The sequence below is a fragment of the Vipera berus genome, assembly GCF_964194415.1.
Source record: "Vipera berus genome assembly, chromosome: Z".
Taxonomy (NCBI): Eukaryota; Metazoa; Chordata; class Lepidosauria; order Squamata; family Viperidae; genus Vipera; species Vipera berus.
The window spans coordinates 110,842,297-110,866,422 of NC_138205.1; the positions used below are offsets into that span (position 1 = coordinate 110,842,297).

General features: G+C 37.8%; 1 protein-coding gene across 5 annotated transcripts in view; it reads right to left on the reverse strand.

Moving 5' to 3' along the window:
• PEX1 (peroxisomal biogenesis factor 1) overlaps positions 1–24,126 on the reverse strand; it is a 45,853-nt gene that overhangs the window by 13,050 nt on the left and 8,677 nt on the right. For 3 of the 5 annotated variants that reach the window (XM_081343204.1, XM_081343201.1, XM_081343203.1), the window contains exons 3-20: positions 23,970–24,053; positions 23,686–23,800; positions 22,835–23,598; positions 21,735–21,854; positions 19,266–19,383; positions 18,772–18,878; positions 17,542–17,636; positions 17,174–17,306; positions 16,102–16,198; positions 12,120–12,290; positions 9,514–9,668; positions 9,063–9,252; positions 8,200–8,366; positions 7,623–7,757; positions 5,119–5,183; positions 4,449–4,591; positions 2,761–2,864; positions 1,545–1,721 (exon numbers count right to left, since the gene is read on the reverse strand). In XM_081343204.1, coding sequence (XP_081199330.1) covers positions 1,545–1,721; positions 2,761–2,864; positions 4,449–4,591; positions 5,119–5,183; positions 7,623–7,757; positions 8,200–8,366; positions 9,063–9,252; positions 9,514–9,668; positions 12,120–12,290; positions 16,102–16,198; positions 17,174–17,306; positions 17,542–17,636; positions 18,772–18,878; positions 19,266–19,383; positions 21,735–21,854; positions 22,835–23,598; positions 23,686–23,800; positions 23,970–24,053 — 2,940 coding nt within the window. The remainder of the gene's footprint in view (positions 1–1,544; positions 1,722–2,760; positions 2,865–4,448; positions 4,592–5,118; positions 5,184–7,622; positions 7,758–8,199; positions 8,367–9,062; positions 9,253–9,513; positions 9,669–12,119; positions 12,291–16,101; positions 16,199–17,173; positions 17,307–17,541; positions 17,637–18,771; positions 18,879–19,265; positions 19,384–21,734; positions 21,855–22,834; positions 23,599–23,685; positions 23,801–23,969; positions 24,054–24,126) is intronic. The other 2 variants (XM_081343202.1, XM_081343205.1) reach the window with 2 other exon arrangements.

The following is a 24,126-nucleotide window of genomic DNA, read 5'->3' on the forward strand; positions in this document are numbered from 1 at the left end:
GGCCACACCTGGAGTACTGCATCCAGTTTTGGTCACCACGATGTAAAAAAGATGTTGAGACTCTAGAAAGAGTACAGAGAAGAGCAACAAAGATGATTGGGGGACTGGAGGCTAAAACATATAGGGAACGGTTGCTGGAATTGGGTATGTGTAGTTTAACGAAGAGAAGGACGAGGGGTGACATGATAGCAGTGTTCCAATATCTCAGGGGCTGCAACAAAGAAGAGGGAGTCAAGCTATTCTCCAAAGCACCTGAAAGCAGGACAAGAAGCAACGGATGGAAACTAGTCAAGGAGAGAAGCAACCTAGAACTAAGGAGAAACTTCCTGACAGCTAGAACAATTAGACAGTGGGACAACCTGCCTCCAGAAGTAGTGAATGCTCCAACACTGGAAGTTTTTAAGAAGAGACTGGCCAGCCATTTGTCTGAAATGGTATAGGGTTTCCTGCCTGAGCAGGGGGTTGGACTAGATGACCTCCAAGGTCCCTTACTACTACTACTTCTTCTTCTTCTTCTTCTTCTTCTTCTTCTTCTTCTTCTTCTTCTTCTTCTTCTTCTTCTTCTTCTTCTTCTTATTTATTTATTATTATTATTATTATTATTATTATTATTATTATTATTATTATTATTGTTATTATTGTTGTTGTTGTTGTACATACTAATTTTTATATGTTAGAAAGCAATTCTATGCCAGATTTGAATATCATTCAGCATAACAATTGTAAATAGCTATCAATAGTCTGGAAGTTGATTCATGGCAACTGAACTTTTTTTCTTGTTGCTTTCTTTGCTTATCCAAGTAGCTTCTTCAGTGAGCCACTTGCTCAGACTGTACTTGAATAAGCAACAAGAAAAGAAATGTTTAATATATAAGCTGGCAAGATGTATATTTGTATATTTACTTGAAGTGACTAAGAAAGAAACTGTTAAAATCAAGAAATCCCATTATTAAATAAAGCTAAAACAGAAATACGCATCAGTAAAAAAGCCTTATATTCACCATATAATATGTAATCAACAGTATATACCATATGAGATCCAAACCCCAAACCTCCATCTGCCATCTTGCCTGTTTTGATCTCCTTGTAGACACTACTGTATGTGGTCAGTCCCAGAAAAGAGGGAAAAATATATCTCAATCAGAGAATACAATCACATTGCATTGTCACTGAAATGTTTTACGTTTTTCTGCTGTGCAATAAATTCTTCAACTCTATTGTCAGCATATTTTCAGTGCTTTAAGTGTGGAACAATATTCAGTACAAAAATAGGTATGAGCGAGGCTTTTAAATCATTGGAATTTTCATAGAAATTTGTGTTTCAAAGCCAATGTTTACGATACTCACCTTGATGTCATAACTATTTTACAGTGCAGGGAAATCAAAATAATATTTTGGAAATATTAAGAATGCAAAATGTGTTCTTAAGTAACACATTTTAAATGTTCTGGCTCCTAGATATCTGAGATTTTCCCAATCATTGCCTCATTTTAGAAATTATAAACCAAAGGCTAAGGAATTTTTTTATATTTCAATATACTTACATGGGGCAAAGTTGAGTTCAAGTTAGCATGCACTGCTTCTAATTGGGCATTGTATAATAAAGCTTTTAAATCTGCCCCAGTGAAATGCTCAGTTTTTGCTGCCAAATACTGAAAATCCACATCATGCGCCAAAGGAAGAGAATGACTCAGAGCTTTTAAAATCTCATACCGGGAAGCCTTTAGAAAATTAGAAGAAACTTCGTTATTAAAAGAAAGGATTCTTATCCTTAGAAACACTTGTCAGCTAGGAAAAGGGACTCTGCTGAAATGAAGGTAGCATACAGATACAGGAAATAAATGACTTATTCTGTAGAGTAAAAACATTTCCATTTTTTTCTCAACTGAAAGCTTACCTAGATCTAAATAAGAATGATTAATCTTTAACTTAAAATTCTGAGAAGATAAAAACATTCTTTCTTATGACTAGATCCCCAATATTACTTACAGAAACAAAACGTTTAGTGAGTGAAATTAAATATTGTGTCTTTACTCACAAACAGATATGCTACTGCAGCTTCTCCATTTATGTCAATATTGTCCTGTGATGCATTGTATTAAAGATGATGTGTAAGAATATTTATACAGTACTGTATTTTAAAAACACACTTTTGGATAACAGAACACAGCATGGCCTATCCAGAGCCTAACCCAACTGAAAAGATCTGGTATAAATCTGGAAATCAAAATGTTTCAATTAGTTTACCAAATGTTAAGAGTACGGTGTTGTGCCAGTGACACATTTTAGGAATAATTTTAATGAATTCATAAGATTTTGGAGAACATGGAAATTTTAAATTAAAATATTTAATACTAAGGCTTAATTTTTGAACACTATTTAAAACTATGAGTGTCTACAAAGCCTGAGCCATTGGGTTATAATGACCTGGCTGCCTGCTTGACATCTGAGATGGTAATACAATCAGTAGACTTGGAGATCATAATTATGTAATAACTGATCTGATTTTATGCATACAACAGGTTAAGACAGGGGTCTTCAAACTTGTGGACTTCAACTCCTAGAATTCCTCAGCCAGTGTGTCCATGTCATGAAAGGGCCACGTTTGAAGACCCCTGGGTTAAGAGAAGTGCAAACTATCACTGATTTCATGCAATACTAGTGATTGTCAGGAAATATATTTCATTCTGCCTTTTTATTTTACAGAGGAAAACAAGCTTTCCTTAATGTAACATCTGGCATAGTATTTTATTTCTTTACCTGATCAGGAGGTGGACAGTATAAACACTTATCCAATCGACCGGGTCTCAAAAGAGCAGGATCAATCAAATCAGGACGACTAGTGGCTGCTAATATATAAACTCCTAAAATCAAATTAAGAATATTTTTACTAAAAATCTGCCAACTTTGTGAAAATATCAGACATGAGAATGTAATAATTACGGATTTTTTAAACTTATTTTAATTATACTTTATCTACTTAATTACGGTATATATTTTAACTGATATATCTAATTTCTGATATGCTATACTCTCATACTCTGCCTATTTTGTATGAGAAATTAGTTATGGCTATTCCTCTGAAAGTTCTGATCAAACTAATCAGATTCTGATAAAGGTTTATTTCCCACCCTACAGTCACATCATCCAAATTAATAGTGGCTGGGATTGCTTTGAATCTATGTATTAAGTTTCATCTCCCAATTCCCAAATTTAGTAGTAGAATAAGGCTGAGGAATAGGGACAGCTGCTTCTTCTTTTTTTTTTACAGTACTATGCCGTTTTATGCTTTTCTTAAATTCAAGAGAGTGCTTGGAATTGCAAAACCTTGGGACTGGAGACTATTTTTTTTATTTAAAGTTATTAAATGAATCTATTTACTGCATTTCTATCTACAGTATTCTCATTGCAGCAAACCCCATGTCCAGGCTTGATGAATCTCTACCTGACAGGCCTGATTTCACCTTTTCAGGTTAAAAAAAAATTAATCTCTCAGGAATCTCTTGGAATAACAATAGCCCACAAACCCAGGTTCATACTCAGGCAGGAACTAACAAAGATCAAAGACAGAACATGGAAGAAAGGTGGCACTGACATAACATACAGAATCGGTTGCAACAATTGTAGCCAGTGCTATGCTAGGCAGACAGGACAAGAGTTACAAACCAGAATCCAGGAACACCAGTGGCTGTCAAACGACATGACCCAAAGTCCCTGATTGCCAATCATACCAATAACAAACAACAGCGGCTTGACTGGAACAAAGCTGAAATCATTGGCCACACCAAAACCTGTCAGGCATGCTAGTTTATCGAAGCCTGGCATTCTACCAATGGGTCCATCAACAAATACATTGACAAGAACCAGCATACGAACTAATAAGGGAGCAGACTACCCGAACCACTAATCAATGACAGGACTGACTGCCCCCTCACCAGCTGAATTTTAAGCCTCACAGCAACCAGTCAGAAATCACAAGACCAGAATGAGTCTTGTGATTCAAACAGTCTTGTGATTCAATCAGGCTTGTGACTCAGTCAACCACTCACAAGACCAACCGACCAGCCGGGGCCTATATAAACGAACAAGATTCTTCACTCAAAACCCCACTGAAAATGTTACCGAGCAGAAATACTAAACTTAAGTATGAAAGCTGTGGTTATGCTATTCAGTTGCCTATTATATGCAGAATAGGGCTGAAAACTCACAACCCCAGTTGTCAATAATTTGAACTACTCTTATGATTATGGGATTTATGGTTTTCCTTTTTGCAATTAAATTCTCAGAAGGTTGCAATTATTTTTTATCAATAACCATGGTTTCTAAAAACCACCTAGCGCACCTTCAAATTACTGTTTCAGGATTTTTAACAATGTCATTTTATTGTTTTATTTACTATATTTATTTTAACTTGCTTTTATGATTGGTCTGGGACAATACATACATACCTTTTAAACCTTCTACACCATCTAATTGAGTCAGCAGTTGATTAACAACTCGGTCAGTTACACCAGTGTTATCGTGACCTCTTCGAGGAGCAAGAGAATCAAATTCATCAAAGAAAAGTATGCATGGCTTGGCTGCTTCAGCTCTGCAATATAAATACACTTCAGACTGGAGAACAAAATATTATTGGCTAAAAATGAAAATGTGAAATTAGCAAGTCCAGTTAGTCTTCAATTTATGATCGCAATTGAGCGCAAAATTTCCATTGATAAGCAAGACAATTGTTAAGTGAGTTTTGCCCCATTTTACAATATTTCTTAAGTGAAAGTGTTAACTGTTAACTGTGTTAACTGAGTCACTTCAGTTGTTAAGTTAATAACATGGCTGTAAAGTGAATCTGGTTTCCCCTTGACTTTGCTTGTCAGAAGGTCGTGAAAGGCCTTAGACCCTAGAACACTGCCATTATTATAAAAATATGCCAATTGCCAAACATTTGAATTTTGACCATGGTTGTAAGTGTGAAAAATGGTCATAAGTCATTTTTTCAGTGACGTAACTTAGAGTATAACTAAACATCTCTTTCATAACCCTCTTGCCCTGTCTTTTTCACTTCACCCTTTAGCAAATAATCTTAAAAAAATCAGGAAACAACACCACGATTCTGGATCCAACCTGTTAAATATATCGCGAACTGCCTGTTCACTTGCTCCAATGTATTTGCTGAGCAGTTCTGGCCCCTGCAAAAACCAAAATGGTAAATGTTCCAAAACGCTAAGTTATTATAGTACAAATGTAAAGCAATTGCACTAGTAAGTGATTTTAAATATATATGAAATATTTCTAACACACTTTTAAATGTATATTGTTTTCAAATATTTCTATTTTCTACTATAATGTTCAAACTATCAAGGATTCATACTTCTTGAAGATGACAAAAGAGGAACAGATAAGAATAAGGATTCTTTCGAGTCATAAATATAACAATAATACAATACTTTTAAATTTTGAACTACTGGGATAGGTTAAAATTACTGAGAAAAATCAATATATAAAAGATAAATGTAGTTGTAAAGGATTACTTCATCACTTAGCGACAGTCTCAACTGCTGTTGTTAACTGAATCTCTCAGCTGCTAGATAAGGAAACTTTTTGCGAACTTCCTACAATTTAATTCTGGGGAAGCCAGCAGAAGTTGTAAATGCCAAGCAACAGGCATGTAAATGCTTGCTTCTAGATTGGGGATAGAGTGAGACGGTACCCTGCATATCAAGCAGAAGGGTATGAGTAGTGTACAAGAGGAGCCATGTGGATTGGGGAGGATGTGTGAAGGTCTGAGGGATGTGTGAGAGGTGCTGCATGAGTTGGAAAGGGCATATGAGAGATACAGCATGGTATGAGGAGGGTGCACAAGGATGTGAATGAGGTACTGCATAGTTGGGGAGCGAGGACTGTGTAAGAGGTGCCATACAGTTGTGTGGTTGTGGTGAGAGGTGTATAAGAGGCACTGCACAGGTTGGGAGGCTGAGTGAAAGATGCTATGCATATCAGAGAGGATGTGAGAAAGTGAGTACATGAGAGGTGCTGTGTGATTTGGCAATGGTGCATAGAGGTAAGGGGGGTACATGAGTGGCTGGCATGGCACAAACACAGAGGACTGAGGAAGTGTGCACAGGTGGGGGGACTTACCCCAACGATTTGTGATCTTCTCTGCCCTTCCCTTTCTACTGACTTTTTGAGGAAGCTGGCAGGGAAGGTTACAAGTGGCAATCACATGATTGTGACTGCTTGGCTACCTGGCATAAGTGCAAACAAGTTATCAAAAAGTCAAATTGTGATAATGTAACTATGGAGCCGCTGGGACAACCACCATTCTGAAGACCAGTTGCAACAACCATTTATTCAGCAACACCATAACTTTGAACGGCTGTTGACTGAATGGTTGTCGGTTGAGGATACCTATTTTTTTAGGCTATCAGGGAAGTGTTGTCACCTGAAAGCAGGACAAGAAGCAACGGATGGAAACTAGTCAAGGAGAGAAGCAACCTAGAACTAAGGAGAAACTTCCTCACAGTTAGAACAATTAACCAGTGGAACAACCTGCCTGCAGAAGTGGTGAATGCTCCAACACTGGAGGTTTTTAAGAAGGGACTGGACAGCCATTTGCCTGAAATGGTATATGGTTTCCTGCCTGAGCAGGGGGTTGGACTAGATGACCTCCAAGGTCCCTTCCAACTTTATTATTATTATTATTGTTGTTGTTGTTGTTGTTGTTGTTGTTGTTGTTATTATTATTATTATTATTATTATTATTATTATTATTATTATTATTATTAGCACAGATTATTGATGTTTCTTCTTTTAGTTTTAAAACCATAGCTATTTTCTTCCAATCGACCTTTGCTTAATTTATATTTAACATATAGGTTGAATAAATAAGGAGAATGTGTACAGCTCGGTCCCACTCCTTTGTCAACCTGGAGCCAGTCTGCTCCACAGTGGTCTATCTGTGGGGTTTCCCAACCTGAACATAAATCCTTCACAAGGAGAATATATATTCTGAGATGCCCATTTTTCTGAGCACATTCCACATTTTAATTCCAAATTTAAAATAAAATAGTACAATACAATACAATACAATACAATACAATACAATACAATACAATACATCCTGTAACAATATCTGTAACCCCATCAAACATCCAAACATTTGCCTATGCCAGGTACTTGGGAAGGATTTGATTGGCAGACAAAAATGCCAAATCCACTCTGAACATATCAGAGTGGTCTGATATAATAATATATCAGACGGTCTGATATAATAATATATCAGACCATAATAATAATTAATAATTAAAAACAATAAATTAAAAAGAAAACAAAACCAACAAAAATCTCAAAGGGCTGATAAAATGGACCACTGTGTCTTTTTCTGCCACCAATTTTCTATATTTCTAGCTTGAAAGAAAGGCCTTTGATTGCAATCAAAGGCCTTTCTATAATCACTCTATTAATGTACCTTAATTGTATACACAGATGGTCGCAAAACAGATTCAAAATTGCATCCTACAGATTTAAAAAAGGGCTTTAGTTACTTGGCAACACTATGTATTTTACTTGGAAACCAATCAACTACACCCTAGTACTTTCAGGAATTACATAAAACTTCAATTTATTACCTTGATGCTGATGAAATTCATTCCACTTTCTTGGGCAACAACACCTGCTAATAAAGTTTTTCCTGTTCCAGGAGCTCCATATAATAAGATTCCTGTTCTTTGCCGTATGGGCAGATTGGCAAATAATTCTGGATACTGAAAATAAAACATATCAGAAATATTATCTGCTTAACACTCATTTGACTCTTTTTGTGGTGCTGTGTGTTGTTAGAATATTTCTTAATTATCAATAGAATTAGCATAACAATCTCCACAAGTAACAATTCTGGTAAAAAATGAAGCGTCTTTTAAACAACTAGAACTTTTATTTAATTATATTTATTTCAAATATAACAAAAAATATAACAGTGCTTTCCACTGATGATGTTTTTGCATTTACTTCAATGTGATTTAATGTGTATTATAAACTAGCCCAATAATTACCAGTTATTTATGCAACTTATACATACCCATGCCCTTTTTAGGTTATGAAACAGATGTTTCTTAAGCTAGACATTTCAGAAATCTTTGTCATTCTTCACAGACAAAATAGAATGATACATTGTCTTGGATTACAAAAACACAGACACAAAAATACCTTTGCAGGTAACTGGATGGTATCTCTAAGTATTTGCTGTATTTCTTTAAGACCACCAATTTTATCCCAGCCCAAATTCTGAGGTTTATGGAGGTTAATGTTTCTCAAAGATATTGGGGTGAAACCTTGTATAGCCTTTTGGAAATCTAAAGTTGATAGAACCAAATCTATTGAAACAGAGAAGAACATGTCATTGGAATATTAAGCCACACACAAAGTATTTCTGAATATCTCATACCATGAAATTTTTAACTAGTCTAATGGCTTATCCTAAATTGTGGATTGTGATCACCTAAATGATTTCAAGCAAATTTGGGTAGAGTCACAATTCCACCTGAACATGGACAGCCTTGACTGAGCTATTGGCAACGGATAGGGCTATGAATGGGATACCGATGCTGGGATTTTCTTTCAATAGCTCTTGCATTTGAGGCCATGTCAGAGCAAAGCCAACAGTTTCCTTAATCAGGGTTCAGACAACTTTATTTATTATGTTGGATGGTTAATGCTCTACAAAATTTAAGAACCCCTTCCTTACCCTACAATTTATCTGCAAGGTGTAAATGACTATGATTGTAAAGAGTGACTGCTCCAGCAGTTCAGCCAAAGGATCCATTTGTGAAAGGATCCAATATCTTTGTATTTATGCCTTCAATAAACATATGAATGCAATCTTACATTATTTTAATTCTTAAACTTCCCAAGAAAAATGCTGGGACTTGTCCAGACAGTCTCCAAAAATCAGACACAACTGAATAGAAGAAAGAAAAACCCTCTTACCCTTTATTTTCTATATTTAATGGCTTTGCATTACAAAATCCTTTAAATGTTTTAAAGTATATTAGAATAAAACCATCACATACCTTCTTTTTTACAAGTTCCCCTCCTAAGGATACATGAATGGATGGCACGATCAATTAACAATGTAAAATCTCGAGCTACAAATCCTTCTGTTTCTTTTGCAATTTGATGGAGATCAAGATCACAGAATCTCTCTAAACTGAAATCAAATTTGTTTTTTATTATGGACTCAAGAATTTCATATCTTTGCCCCTGGAAAAAAAAACAGCAATTTTAGCCAGGAAGCTCCTTAAAGCTTCAATTTTATCTCTATGCCAGCTACAAAAAACTGAAGCACAACAAAGACAAACAGCATCGATTTTAAACGTAAGTATAAGAACTAAATTTGGAAATTGATAAAAATGCAACTCTAAGCATTTCATATATCGTATTTTAAATTTCAAGCAAAATTAATCAGAATAAGATTCTGTGGTTTTAAATAACTTCTGAATCAAGCTGCATTATGGTTTTTACCTGAGTTGGAACTTGAATATGTTGGAAACACTGAAATATATGAATTCCTTGAGTAGAAATGATGGAAGAATGTAGGGACTGCTCAGACAGACTCGTGGCAATAAGTGCAATCAAACTGGGCATGGAAGTAACTTCTTTTATCATTTCTTTCAGAACTAGAATTTTAAAAAAAGTTCAACTTTTATGCAATCAAATATATAATACAGAATTTATATGACCATTAATTTTTTTCACAAGAACTTCTTAAAAAGTTCACTGCTTGTTCCATAAAAAGACCTCTGGCTTTGAAACTATGTAATCTGTTTGTTTCTAATGGACATTTGTCTCATGTACCTACAACCTGTACAGTATTTTAATTTTGCACCATAAAGAAATGCCATTAAATTTTGTGCATTTATTATGTTGTCTAGTATGGATACAATGTATAGCATATCAATTATAGTAGTCCTCAATTTAAAACCATAATAGAGACAGTCCATTACAGTTGCAAATCAGGACAGTCGTTAAACAAAGTATCCATGTGATTGCCTTGCTCACTATCTTGGCTGTCCCAGGTGTGGTTGCTAAGCAACTGTGTAGGTCATTAAATAGACAGAGGGAAAGAGCTGCCTGTCTAAAGAGAAGGGAATTCCTCCACTGGGCTGGAGAAATGGAGCTTGGATTCTAAAGATTCAAGCTTCCTTTCATTGGCCAAAAACATTCTGATTATTAGAAAAAGGAATATCTTATCCTTACACTTGGGATTATACCTTAACATTGTGTCGCCAGTTGTTAAATGTGTGCACCTTGACTTCCTAACCTTGGTATCATTTGCATCCAGATGCAAACACGTTATTAACACTACTCATCCATTTCAACCCATAAGGGAACTAAATTATCATTTCTGCTTCAGAAAGACTGGATTTCCTGGGAAGCTAGCATAAGGGACCATTCTGAAAGAGGAGGGGGGGGCTTTGCCAACCAGCATCTGAGAGCAAGAGGGCTGCTTTATAGAGGGACTCTGACCCACGTGGGGTGGGGTCCATCTGACAGGCAGCCCGGATGCTTTCAAATACAGTATCTGGAAAATCCACTACAAAAACTAAGCAAGATCTTAGCATGGAGCCCTGGAAGTGTGGGGAGTTTGAAGTGCCACGAAGCACACACTCTGGATTAAAATCCCTCTTGGGTCTCACCATGGACTTTTGAAGTCAACATTTGAGAACAGAAGGATTGTTTCGCAGGGGGACTTCTTTGCTCAACCCCATTAATAGCACCGCCTGATGGAGGGACTGTGCCCTTCTACCTTACAAGCAGCATTCTGCTCTCAAAGTGTTTGGAAGAAAAAGATCTCCCATGGATCTAGCCTAGTCCAGGCAGGGAGGGGAGAGACAGGCAGTTCCCTTCCCCTCTGTGCCATAGTCTTTCTAGCCTTTAGAAATGCTACATTTGCTAGCTCTCTGGCTAGAAAGCCATTTAATACAATGTTTAGTAACTCAATAGCTTCTGCACTGGAGACAAATTTCTTGCATGTCTAATCACACTTGGCCAAATAAAATATCCTATTCCTGTTCTCTCTTTTCTCTTCTCCTCTCCTTCTCTTCCCTTCCCTTTTTCATTCTCATACTTATTTCTGAAAAGTGGATAGCCTTTTTTTCAACCCAGAGTCTTTGGGAGGGAGGGCACTTAGAGGGACTCCGCCACATATGTCAGGCACAATCAATCTAGCAGACAGTCCTTCTGCTCTTAGAAGCTGGCCGAAAAAGGTCCATCTCAAAATGGGGCTTGACGGATCTTTTTCAGCCAGCCCCAGGAACCAGAGACAGTCCTGTGGCAAAGGCTTGTAACTGTCTCTGGCGGCTTCCTTGTTGACTTTCTGAGGAAACCCAGAAGAGAAGATTGCAAATGGTGATCACATGTTTGCACAGGGCTTAGCAACTCATTTTAAGTGTGAACAGATTGCCAAGAAGCTAGATTGCCATTATGTGACCATGGGGGCGCTGTAACAGCCATATGTATAGGTAGGGGGTTGTAAATCCCTTCATTCTGCATTATTTTAATTTTGAACCGTTGCTGAATGAACAGTTGTTAAGTTGAGAACTAGTTTTATAACAGAGCTAAAGTTCTGGTTATGGCACTTCCCTTTCAGAACATGTAAAAGCTGATGGTCGGTTATAGTTGGTATACAATTTTGCCACCTAGTTCACACTAACCAAATAACCAGTTTTGGTTATATCTGGATTGTGGTAGTCCAGCACCACTATGAATATTCTCCTGAATGTCAGGTGTGAAATAAACATAATAAATAAATAGTTGAAAATTGCATTACTAGTTCATACGAAATATAAAAAAGTTAGGGGGTGTTTAGGTATGCAGACACATTAGTTCAGAGCTGAAACTACAGCATATCAGGAAAAGAAACTAGTAATTACAATAAAATTTGGTGGATATGAATTGCAGCTTTATCCCATAACATATGCAGTCAATGAATATAGTTCCAGAAGTTGCTTATTTCCTAAAGGAATAAGCAACACATTTTGATTTAACTAAGGAAGACATTTAGAATCAGATAGAAAAATGCTAATATACTTGAATATTTTTAACAGCACAATTAAAAAAAAATTTACCATGAGCAAGACAAGTGCTCTGGACTGCTTTAGGACTGTTCTCATGTTCTGGAGCAAGGGGAACACCCATTATATGATCAAGATCATCTAACAGAATGATAGACGGCTGTCTCCATGCTGCCTCTAGGAAGTCTTCTTCCAGCTTCTTCTGTATACTTTCTAATCTCTTCCCTGAAATGTTATGCATTGTCAGTGATAGAAAAAAACATGGACCAGCTTCCAATTCAATGCAGTTATCAATGTATGCTTATGTAACTCTGTTTCAGTTTTGGTTATATCCACAAGTGTTAATACCGCTCACTTATAAATACCTATTCATTATAATAGGGCAAAATATAAACATTAAATCATAATTCGGACAGAAGACCTGAACTCTGGTTAAAATCATATGGTTTAATATATTTCTTTCTTAAGAACTGTTAAGTTGAACAAACGCTATTTCCTATATACTACAGTGTGTAGGAAAAGATCAGTGGTGGGATTCAAATAATTTAACCACCAGTTCTCTGCCCTAATAACCATTTTAAGTATAAAAAACCGATATGAAAAGTAGTTTATTATTTCATGTATTTAATATTTAAATAAGAACAATAAAAGAGGTACACAAAACTAGATTGTTACCATGTTTTCCCAAAAATAAGACTGGATAAGACTCTCTCTCTCTCTCTCTCTCTCTCTCTCTCTCTCTCTCTCTCTCTCTCTCTCTCTCTCTCTCTCTCTCTCTCTCTCTCTCTCTCCCTCTCCCTCTCCCTCTCCCTCTCCCTCCCTCCCTCCCTCTCTCTCTCTCTCTCTCTGTTGTTGTTAGCTGCGAAGTCCTGTCCGACCCATCACGACCCCATGGACAATGTTCCTCCAGGCCTTCCTGTCCTCTACCATCTTCTGCAGTCCATTTAAGCTCACGCCTAACTGCTTCAGTGACTCCATCCAGCCACCTCATTCTCTGTCGTCTCCTTCTTCTGTTGCTCTCAACCTTTCCCAGCATTAGGCTCTTCTCCAGTGAGTCCTTCCTTCTCATTAGGTGGCCAAAATATTTGAGTTTCAACTTCAGGATCTGGCCTTCTAAAGAGCAGTCAGGGTTGATCTCCTCTAGGACTCACTGGTTTGATCGCCTTGCAGTCCAAGGGACTCGCAGGAGTCTTCTCCAGCACCATATTTCAAAGGTCTCAATTTTTTGGTGCTCAGCCTTTCTTATGGTCCACCTTTCACTGCCATACATTGCAACTGGGAAGATCATAGCCTTGACTATACGCACTTTTGTTGACAGGGCGATGTCTCTTCTTTTTAGCATGCTGTCTAGATTTGCCATGGCTTTCCTCCCCAGGAGCAAGCGTCTTTTAATTTCTTGGCTACAGTCCCCATCTGCAGTGATCTTGGAGCCCAGGAAAATAAAATCTGTCACTACCTCCATTTCTTCCCCATCTATTTGCCAGGAATTGAGAGGGCCGGATGCCATGATCGTGGTTTTCTTAATGTTAAGTTTCAACCCAACTTTTGCGCTTTCCTTCTTCACCCGCAACAAGAGGCTCTTTAGTTCTCTATCTATGTATATACACACACACACACACACACACACACACACACACACACACACGTGTATATATATATATATTTGACCAAAAGATCCATTAGATCTTATTTTCAGGGGATATCTTACATTATAGCAGGTGGTGAGCACGCGGGGGCAGGGCATGGCTTGTGCATGTGGCGGCAACCTAAGGTCAAAGTGCCGGCAGAGTGCCGAAAGATCAGGGAGGGTGCTGAAACAAGCCAATGTCCTCCGTGTAGTGCCCATGCCAGTTGCCCCTTCCATGCCAAAGCTGCCATGTTTACCGTAAGTGCCGGTACCGGTAGATGCTGGCCTTCCCTCTGGCAGGCCTGGGTAGCTGCTAGAGAGCGACAGGCCCGTTTCAGCGCCTGGTGCCCTTAGGGGGTTTGCCCTTTCACTCCCCTTCCGGGCCAGACTGCTGGTGCCTTCGGCCACCTGGCCCTCTTGGTAGCTCTGCCCACACAGCCACCAAAGCAGCAGGTGGAGGGCTGGAACTGGAAAGCACCTGCTTTCCAGCTCCATCGCATTTCTCTGTCGTTGTGGAGCTAGAGAGCTTGCCTCACCTACCACTGCCCAGATGCCCTCTCTTCCCAAAGCATTTATATGCTAACCTTCTTTCCAGCTCTGATGTGTTCCTCTGTTGCGTTCCTCTGCGGCTGTGATCTTTTTTTTTTCACAAGAAGTTTGAATTGATTGATTTTAAATTTTTTTTAGTCCCACAAATTTCTTTTGTTTCTGGGACTACCCACAGCAGTGGAGGAACGCGACAGAGTTCCACACCAGAGTTGGAAAGGTTAGCATAGAAATGCTTTGGGAAGGGAGGGCATCTTGGAGGTGGTATTGTGATTCAGCGTCAGCCTGTGGTTCCAGCAGCTGAGTCGGATGATTCTGAAGAGGAGGAGGAGGAGGGGTTTGGAGAGCCTTTGGTGTCAGAGGAAGGTTCTGATGCACTGCAGATCTCTCAGCCTGGCCCCTCCCATCTTGTTCCTCCTCAGACTCAGCCATGTGAGCATGAGGGATTGGAAGAAGACAATCCACAGCTGGCTCTGTTCAGGGACACTAGGAGCAGGAGGCAATCTAGCAGAACAGAACAGAGGAAAGCAATGAGGCAACTCGGGAGAAGGCAATGAGAAGCCACGCCTTGGGACTGCTGATAAAAGGGGAATGTGTGGGAGGTGCTGGTTGCTGAAGGCAACCATTTGAAGATCTTCTGCTAGAGTCCTGGTCTGTTATTCTTGTTTAACTCTTGTTTAACCTTTTGGTTTAAGTCTTGTTTGAACTTTTCATTTGATTTTTGTTTGAACTCTTTGTAAATAAATTTGGTTGGGTTTTTTCCAGCCTGTTGATTATAAAACGGGGTTGTCCCTGACATTCAAACAGGGCCAGTCGTAGGCTGGAACAGAACAGGTGGTGGGTAGGGTAAGCTCTCCAGCTCCGCGGCAGCAGAGAAATACAACAGAGCTGGAAAGCAGGGACTTTCTGATTCTGGCACTCCACCTGCCACTTTGGTGGCTGTGTGGGGAGAGCTGCGAAGAGGGATCAGAGGGGAATGAAAGGGAAGACGGTGGATGGGCAGGCGAGTGGGGATCTGTCCCACCCCACCCCACTTGTTCTGCGGCCGCTTTCGGCTGAGCCATGTTGCGCCCACCAAAGCCTCTACCAAGGTGCTTGGCAGATCCTCTCCCCCTATGCATTCCTCCATCACATTCCTCCACTGACATGTGCAGTCTCACAAAAGTTTGCCAAAGTTGATCCCGGGCTGCAATATGTGCTGCAATGGAGAGACTGGAAGTGGAGCAGCTGGCATGAGGGAAAGAAGAGTGGGGAGAAAAAAGAAAAAAAGCGCCTGAGAAGTGGGGCTGTCCTGGCCGGCCAGGCACTGAAGCACTGCCGAAAACAGCAGTCTGTGTGTGCACCTGCTACATACTCACCCATAAGATGTGCTCTCCATGCCTCAGATCAGTTGCAGAGCACTGTGGAGAGCATGGCTAATGCGGGGTGAGCATGTGGCAGGCAGGCACACAGACTCCGCTGTTTTCAGCGGCGCTTCTCACTCGGCTGCTTTTCCTCTTTCTTCTCTTCGCTCCTCCTTCCCTCGCGCTGGCTGTTCCACTTGCCGTCTCTCCACTGCAGCACACACTGCAGCCCAGAATCCACTTTGGCAGTGGCAGGGTTTGATGGATGGTGAATCCCCATTTGTTGCTTGTCCACCAACCAATCGCCATGCTGCCTCAGGCCGGTGCCTGTGGAGAGCATGGCGGAGGCGGGGCTAGTGCGAAGGAGATGCGTACACAAACTCCGCTTTTTTTCAAGTGCCATTTTAACAATTGGTTTGCCGAACTCAAGAGAAAGTAGGTAACGGTTCTGCTGAACTGTTATGAACCAGCTAAATCCCATCACTGAAAAAGATACAGAAAAGAGAAACGCAATCATTACCTCTTAAAGCTTTACAATCAATCACTTCCAAGTGACTATCAAATTTATCAAATGCTTCTTTGCAAATGGCCTTTGCTAATGTCGATTTGCCACTTCCCTGTAACAGAAAATTGGGTTGAAACTACTTCATACTGAAAATTATGGAAACTACTGTCTTAGTTATAATTGGCAATTTTCTCTTAGAAAATACGTTCTAATAATTTAATATAAACTGATAAAATGAGTAAATTCAATAAGTCCAGAAATCTATAATTCCTTCAGCCACCTGCAAAATATCTGCTTGATTAAGCAGTGGCAGTATTGAACTCAAATATCTTATGTTATTATATATCATTTCAGCTGTTTTATTTTCCTATGCTTTGTATCAATGCTTTTATCAAATTAATGACTGTAACTACTCAGTTTATTACCAATTAAAGACTCTGGCAACTAGTCAAATGGGGATCATCTTGTTAAAGAGATTTCAGAGTGCTCTGTTCTGGGATTCTCCCTTGACACCTAAGCAGCTATCTGTAGGAACTAAGCTCAGCTTAGTTTATCTTATAATTTCTTATTATTTGCCATTCCCTCATTTGAAGGAACCAGATCAGCTACTGTTTTATGGACTGAGAAGATCTGCTTTTATATTTCTATGTAATGCAAATTCAACACCTCATGTTTGCATTCCCTGTGTCACAGTAAAATCTACTCTGGTTCCTAAGAAAACCTTGGAATCATATGAATTTAATGAAATTTCAGATCCATGAGAACAGGCAGAGTTTACACAACCCAAGTTATGCAAGATCCATCACCATCTATATATTTACTACCTGTTTCATGGTTCTAGAAGAGATTTTAAAACTTTCCCCTATTCTTTACTGGCATATATAGAAAGCTGCATGATACTAAATGCAGCAAAGAAATATCTTTGTTATACATCGATATTTAAGAGTCCTCATGAAGGCAAGTCAAAGAACTCTATAAAAACTCCTTTAGAAGAAGCAAACTGAAATAATTTCATTACTGCCTGACATAAAAAGACAAATAAAATGAAAATGTCCTGCATGCTAAGAGAAATTGAAAGCCTATTTACCTTTGCTCCAGTAATTAGGATACTCCCACTGCATAGTCCAGCACAAAAGGGAGCTAGTTTTTGAGACAAGGGATGTATCAAAAAGCTATGTGATATGTGTTTCAAAGATGATAATCCAATGTTATCCACTCCTCTGCAAAGAACAAAATTGAGAATTACCATCTCACCCTAATCAAGTTACGTATTAAATAAAAGCCCAGTGTTTTCAGAATACTATATAAAGCAGTCCAACTCGGTATGTTTACACTTAGGATGTTTCTGAAAATGAAGATGGTGAACATTATGCACAATGAATGCACAATGAACATTAAAAATTCATCTATTCATCATTCATTTCTTTCCTTTGTGTTGTTATTAAAATGACTCACCCTAAGCAATTTAGACTGAGCCATGGCAAAGGCTGTTCACAACAAGATTGGAAGTTACTACCACTGGATCCTGGAGGCATAGGATGTAACAAAATCTGCAGAAAGAATATACTGTTAGGGGCAGGAAAAGTGATAAAGGAGAAGCCACATTTATACTGATGTAAGTCCTATTAAGTTCACTAAGGCTTATTTCTGATCAGTCAGAAGTAATATCCTGGAGAAGTCATAATGAATATGATTATTTAAAAAATAAAAAATAGCAATTATCCAACTTTAGAAGCATGTAATATAACATAAAAACAGGCATCTTATTTTGTGGACAGGCATATTTTTTATTTCAAGAATGGTTTTTTGAACAATTAATGGGGAGCTGTGATCAGTGTTATCAAAACAACACAAAGTGGGTAGGACCAATTTTGGAGCTTATTTTTGTTCGGAGGCACCTATAAAAATGGAAGATATAAAGCATACATTTTGTTATTAACTCCCATGAAGTAAGAAAAAGTGATTCAGTTAAGGGAAAGTATTAAGACTGAAATACTAAGCTCTAAGACTTCACACACATTATGCTTTAATGTTCTTTATTTAAAAAAAGAACTGAAAATGTTGGTCTCACCCACGATGTAAAAGAGATCTGAAGTTCAGAACTGGAGCACAATTTGCCCAGGATGATTTTGTTTCTTGTTTATATGGACTGATGCATTTAAATAACAATAGGCACTTAAACAATGACGTGCATACCTCAAATTACAATACTGCATTTAAAATAAGGTTCACATTTCCTTGTATTTCAAAACTTCAACTCTTCATGTTATAACATCACGTTTTACCTGCTACTAATTACAGAACTATGGAGTCAGAAACAGCAAATTCAAATATAAGAGCTTGTTTTGCAACCACAATTCTCTTCAAATATTATGCCGCTTGGGGGCCCCCGAAAGCCCTAATAAGCAGGCATATACATAGAATGAAGGCTATTGCTAAGCACATTGGTTTGTGCTTAAATTGTAAGCCGCCCTGAGTCTTCGGAGAAGGGCGGGATATAAATGGGATTAAAATAAAATAAATAAATAAATAATGTATTGCAAATTTCTAAATAGTGAAATTTATTATCATTTAATTTTTCTTATTGCTTATATTAAGAAAATATCAAGAAAACCAGATACAAACAATAATCTTAAGTAAATGGCATCAATATTTTAAATTATTGTCAAAATTAGTTATATTTACTTGTATATTTGCCTTCTGCAGCAAGCTAGGGCTCAGGATAAAAGCATTTTTAGCTTTCTCTTCTTCGGTGTCAGAAGTGACCATACTGAGGACAAAGTCTTCCAGGCCTTCCAAAATACAATGAGCATTAATCTGATTATTATTCAATACAAATATGACATATTTTAACTTTGTAAATCTAGTTAGTATAACAATGAGTTTCATTGTGTCATCAGGGGTCTCCAAACAGAGCAGAGGGAAAGGTTCTTTATAGTTAGCTCAGATTGGATATGCTACTATCAAATAAATAAAACATTACCCATTTCCTTTGCAATATTGCAACTTTTTATAAATTATCAAAAAATACTTATGGCAAGATTAATTATTAATCTAATATATTAGATGTAGATAAACTACCTGAAATCCAATTGTAATTGGCTAAATCTTTTAAAATGGATGTATAGGGAAAACCCTGCAACATTCAATAGTTACAACTGTAGCTGAGTTTTGCTTACCAAAATTAAGTGCTAATTGTAGATAGCTTGTTTCTGCTGTGATCAAGGGAAGCCTAATGTAATCCTCTAGCCACAACTTAAATGCATTTTTAATGTCTTCTTCACTTATTCCTTTATTCTAAAATGAAAAAGGATGAGGACTTTAATTCAGTAATATTTTTTCTAATAAAAAAGAATTTTATGAGGAGCTTTTTTCATTCTGTTGCCTATTAGCTGAGGGGTTACCAGTAATCACAACACTATCCCACAAGTTGATCTCATTTTTCTTATCTTCTAAGGAACTGTGATGTTTTTGGGAAAAAAAGTATATAAATTTGGTAGGGTTTACGCCTTTTATACAAAATGACAATTTCAGGCATATTGGCATTACGTTTCTATCAACAGCGAGTAAGTCTTCAATCAATCCAAGCATCCCATCAATTTTATTCTAAGTGCTTGTTTCAGAAACTAAAGAATATAAAACCCTTGGGTTTTTCGAAGGTACCAATTGCAATGTAGATCCAAAAAATGGACCAATGACTTAATAGCTTTAAACAAACGGATATTAGTCAGAATTGTAGAAGAATATAAAACCTGTGGGTTTTTCCAAGGTACCAATTGCAATGTAGATCCAAAAAACGGACAATGACTTAATAGCTTTAAACAAACAGATATTAGTCAGAATTGTAGGAAAATACAGTCTAAAAAAATAAAATACAGTTTATGAACTAAACTAAACACACCAGTTTCTACCAACATTGTTGAATTAAATATTTGGGAGCATAGTTATACTGGCAGAATTCCTGCCATGCTCCTTTTAAATAAAAAAAATCAACAAAACTCTCTTTACCACACTACAGAATTGTTAGTAGGAATTGAAGAAATGTGGGCAACTTGTGAGATGGATCATGGAGGGCGAAAGCAGAAACAGATAGCAACTGAAGAATCTTTGGAAAGCCAAGAGCTTTCTGTGCCCATGAAGCACTTTTGGAGTGTAAGCCATTTATTTATGATTGTTCAGTAAATTAGGCTTATAAATAATAATATACAAATACTCATTTGGAAAAACTTTGGAAAAAAGAATTCATTAAAAAATTACAACTTCTAGGGAGATTTAATCCATTACATTAACTTGATGGCTCATAATTAAGATATTATCTTTGAATAATTTGAGACTGAATGTGACTGAGGTTGCTGGAAAAATATAATTACCAAGGAAACATTTGAACTGAGAACAAATTATCAGAAATTAATAGAAAAATATAATTACAGGTAGCCCTCATTTAATGATCATTTATTCAGCGACTGTTTGAAGTCATGGCAACACTGAATGAATCATAATGATGCCCAGTCTTCAAAGTTACAACTGATACAACAGTCATGTGATCAATATTCAGGCACTTGTCAGTCTGCTCACATTTATGACCACAGGGTTGCTTCAACTCCTCCCACCCTACCCCCATCTCCTCCCCATTTATTGGCCGCCCTGCAGAGCGGCATTCTTTGGTGATGGTGTTGGCAACAGAACTAGGGCTGAAGGAGAGGCCCAGGGCCTTCAGCAATAACCACTGTCCCTGGGCCTCTACTTTAGCCGCCAGCACCACTAGGTAATGTTACCTCAAGCCCCATGCTACCTCAAGCCCTGGCCACTCCATCTCCACAACGCAAGGACTCAGCTGCCCCTGCTGCCCTGTGCTCCATTGCCCTATGATGACTTCTGCCATCATCTTCCAAGGCTGATAAAGCATGTCTGGCCTGGCCCTAGGTATGACAGTTTTTCTCCCTGATGCCACATGTCCCCTTCTTAGATGCTTTGGAGGTCCTCCAAAACCTCATGAGAATGCTGTTTTTCCAAATTTTGTGTGCCTTTCTCCAAATCATGCAGGCACTTTCTGCAATGACTTGGAAGGTTTTATGAGGCAATGCTGAGGTGGCTAGCTATAGGTGCAGGATTTGAGGTGACACTCCTGGGTGGCAGTGGTGGTGCTGGAGCTGCAATAGAGGCCTAGGGGCGGTAGCAGCCGGCTGCTGAAGGTCCCAGGTTTCTACTTCAGCCCCAGAACCACTGGCACCATCACTGCTGCCATGGTGTGCTGTTTGCAAGGTAGCCAACAGAGCACAGATAGGCCTGTGAGGAGAGTTGAAGCAAAATCTGCAAGTAGACAATAAAGTTTAAAGTTTAAAGTTTATTATATTTGTATACTGCCCTTCTCCCGAAGGACTCAGGGCGGTGAACAGGGCACATATAAAATACACGGTACAAAAGTTAAAAGAGAATTAAATAGAAGCCCGAGTTAAAACAATAAATAATAGTATAAAAAAACCCGCAATAAAAAACCCCAACACATCCCCCATCAGGCCAGGCCGGCTTGTTCAAATAAATAGGTCTTCAGATCGCTTCGGAAGGAGCGAAGGTCATGTCTGGCCTGGCCCTAGGTATGACAATAAGATAACTGGAAGCAGTTTATCAAGTAATTAGGTCAAACTCACCAAAGTCCGTTCAGGCTGTAGTCTAAGAGAGGTTGGAATTTTAGGATCTGAGCTGATTGACGTGATTCTGACAGCAGCATGGATTTCTATATCTAGCTTCTTTCTCAACCACTCAGGTATCTGAAATACCAAATAAACAGTTTGTAAACAGTTCCTTCTCTAATATAGAAAAACCTTAATATTTCATAAGAGGCAGTCACAGTGAAGTTTGTGCAGAATCGCTTAGGTGAGATGGTTGATACAGAAATTTGAGAAAAAAATAAATTAAGGCAACTTAAGATTTCAAACCTATTCAAAGACTATAATTGTAATTAAAATGTTAACAGCTTTCTCAATTTTCTCAAGGAAAAAGGGGATTCCTTGCATTTTATTTTTCACCATCAATTTATTGATTTAATTTTGGTTTAATTATTTGTATCCCCTTTATTATTTTCACAAATAACTCAAACATATCCAAGCACAGCTTCCTCCTTTTTTTCTCAACATCAGCCCTGTGAGGTAGATTGGGTTGAGGGAGAATGACTGGTCCAAGTTCACTCATCTGGCTTTCATAGCTAAGGTGAGACTTGAACTCACATCCTCCTGCTTTTCTAGCCTTGTGCTTTAACCACTAGACCAAACTGGCTCTCACATTATTTATGGCAATAATATTAACTTATAACCCTATTTTTGCAGCAGAAATAAATGTTGCCTAAGTGACGAAAATCAAATGAAAACTACACTAATTTTTGTTTTGCTACTTTAATCCACTTTATAAACTTGATTTAGGAAGGTACATAAATATTTTAAGTAAATAAAGTAAACTAAATTAGCATTTTAAAATTGAAATTATTTGAATTTATTTTATTTAAAGTTGGATTAGGATATAATGCTCACTAAATACAAAAATACTACTTAAGTATTATAGTTTGGAGATTGCTGTCTAGCAGTCACTTATAAGCACATTTTTCTGAATAAGCACTATAATTTAATACAGCTTGGTTTTTAGGTAAAATATTTTAATTCTCTAATGTTAGTCAACAACACATCGAAAATTGATTTAAAATGCTAATGAGTCTAATGTAATGATTTTTCCTGTATCCTTCATAAATTTCACTAACCCAAATTCTTCCAACATGTAGTTGTTCCACATTGTTATTGAACATTATGGCATCCTTTAGATCCTCAAATCCATTCCATATTATTTTCACAATAGAAAACTCATTAGATTCTTGACTCTTACTCGAAGTACATTGCTTTTGGTCTTCTGTATTAGAAAAGTGTTTCTCTTTCTTTGATGTTAGATGATACTTTAACTCTTGCATCTGCTGTTTTGGAGAAAGCAGTTTACTAATTTTCCCATAAGAAACTTGAGTATTAGCTTCTAAAACAGGAAATACTTCATTCCATGGAAAAACAAAGACAGTGTTGTATTCCTGAAATGTACATGTTTCCAGCATATTTTTCATGCTGGGAAGCTGCCTCTGACATACTCTAAAAACAGAATCCACCTGAATCAAATTTAACAGATGATTTTTAGCAGTGTTCATTTCATCAATACCACCAGAAGGCTCGTGTTTCTTTTCAGAATTATAAAAAAAAATGTTCCCAAGTAAATTCCAAATGTTTGGGAAAATATTTCCACTCAGTGGTCCCTTTGCACTTGGCTGATCCTGCTGAAAGTGCCTATTTGTTTCTTTGGAGTGTGGTTCCTCATTTCTTTTCCTTGGTTTTAATTCAGTTTCAGGGACATCATCCTGCATAATGTCGTCTTTCAGGGAAGGCAACATGGCAGAACTGTCTTCACACTGCCGTAATTTAGGAGATACAAGAAGCTCTGTGCAAGCTTCAAGTCTTCCATAAAGAGCTGGGGGTTTTAGAGCAACTAAAATTAAAAATGGAAATGTTAATATAAACACTTAAGTTATAATTATCTCTCTTATTCTGATAAAAGTCTTGCATAACCACTTACCAATTCGTATATAGATACAAGTATGTTGCTCAACCCACACTGGGAAGACACCTTTTGGAAATACTATTCGAATTTGATCAAGAAGATGCCTTTCGAGGGACAGTGCATGCAGCTCCTATAATCATTTTACAGAGTGTTAAAAAAAATCTGATCCTGGTTGAGAAGACTGCAACAAAATGCATACACAAAAATGGCCTTATCAAATAAAAATGCATGTTTAGTTAATGTGAAACAGATAAGAGGGAAAAATATGTATTATATATAAAAAAAACCTCTTTAATTACCAGTATTTCCCAATCATCTGCTGAAATTGGTTCTACTTCTACTTGCTGACAGGACAAAACCTGAGAACAGGGTTCAAGGAATACCTGGCAGATAAGAAATCTAAGTAAGTTAATTTCAAAATTTTCACACAGACCACTGAAAATAATTCTAAATGAG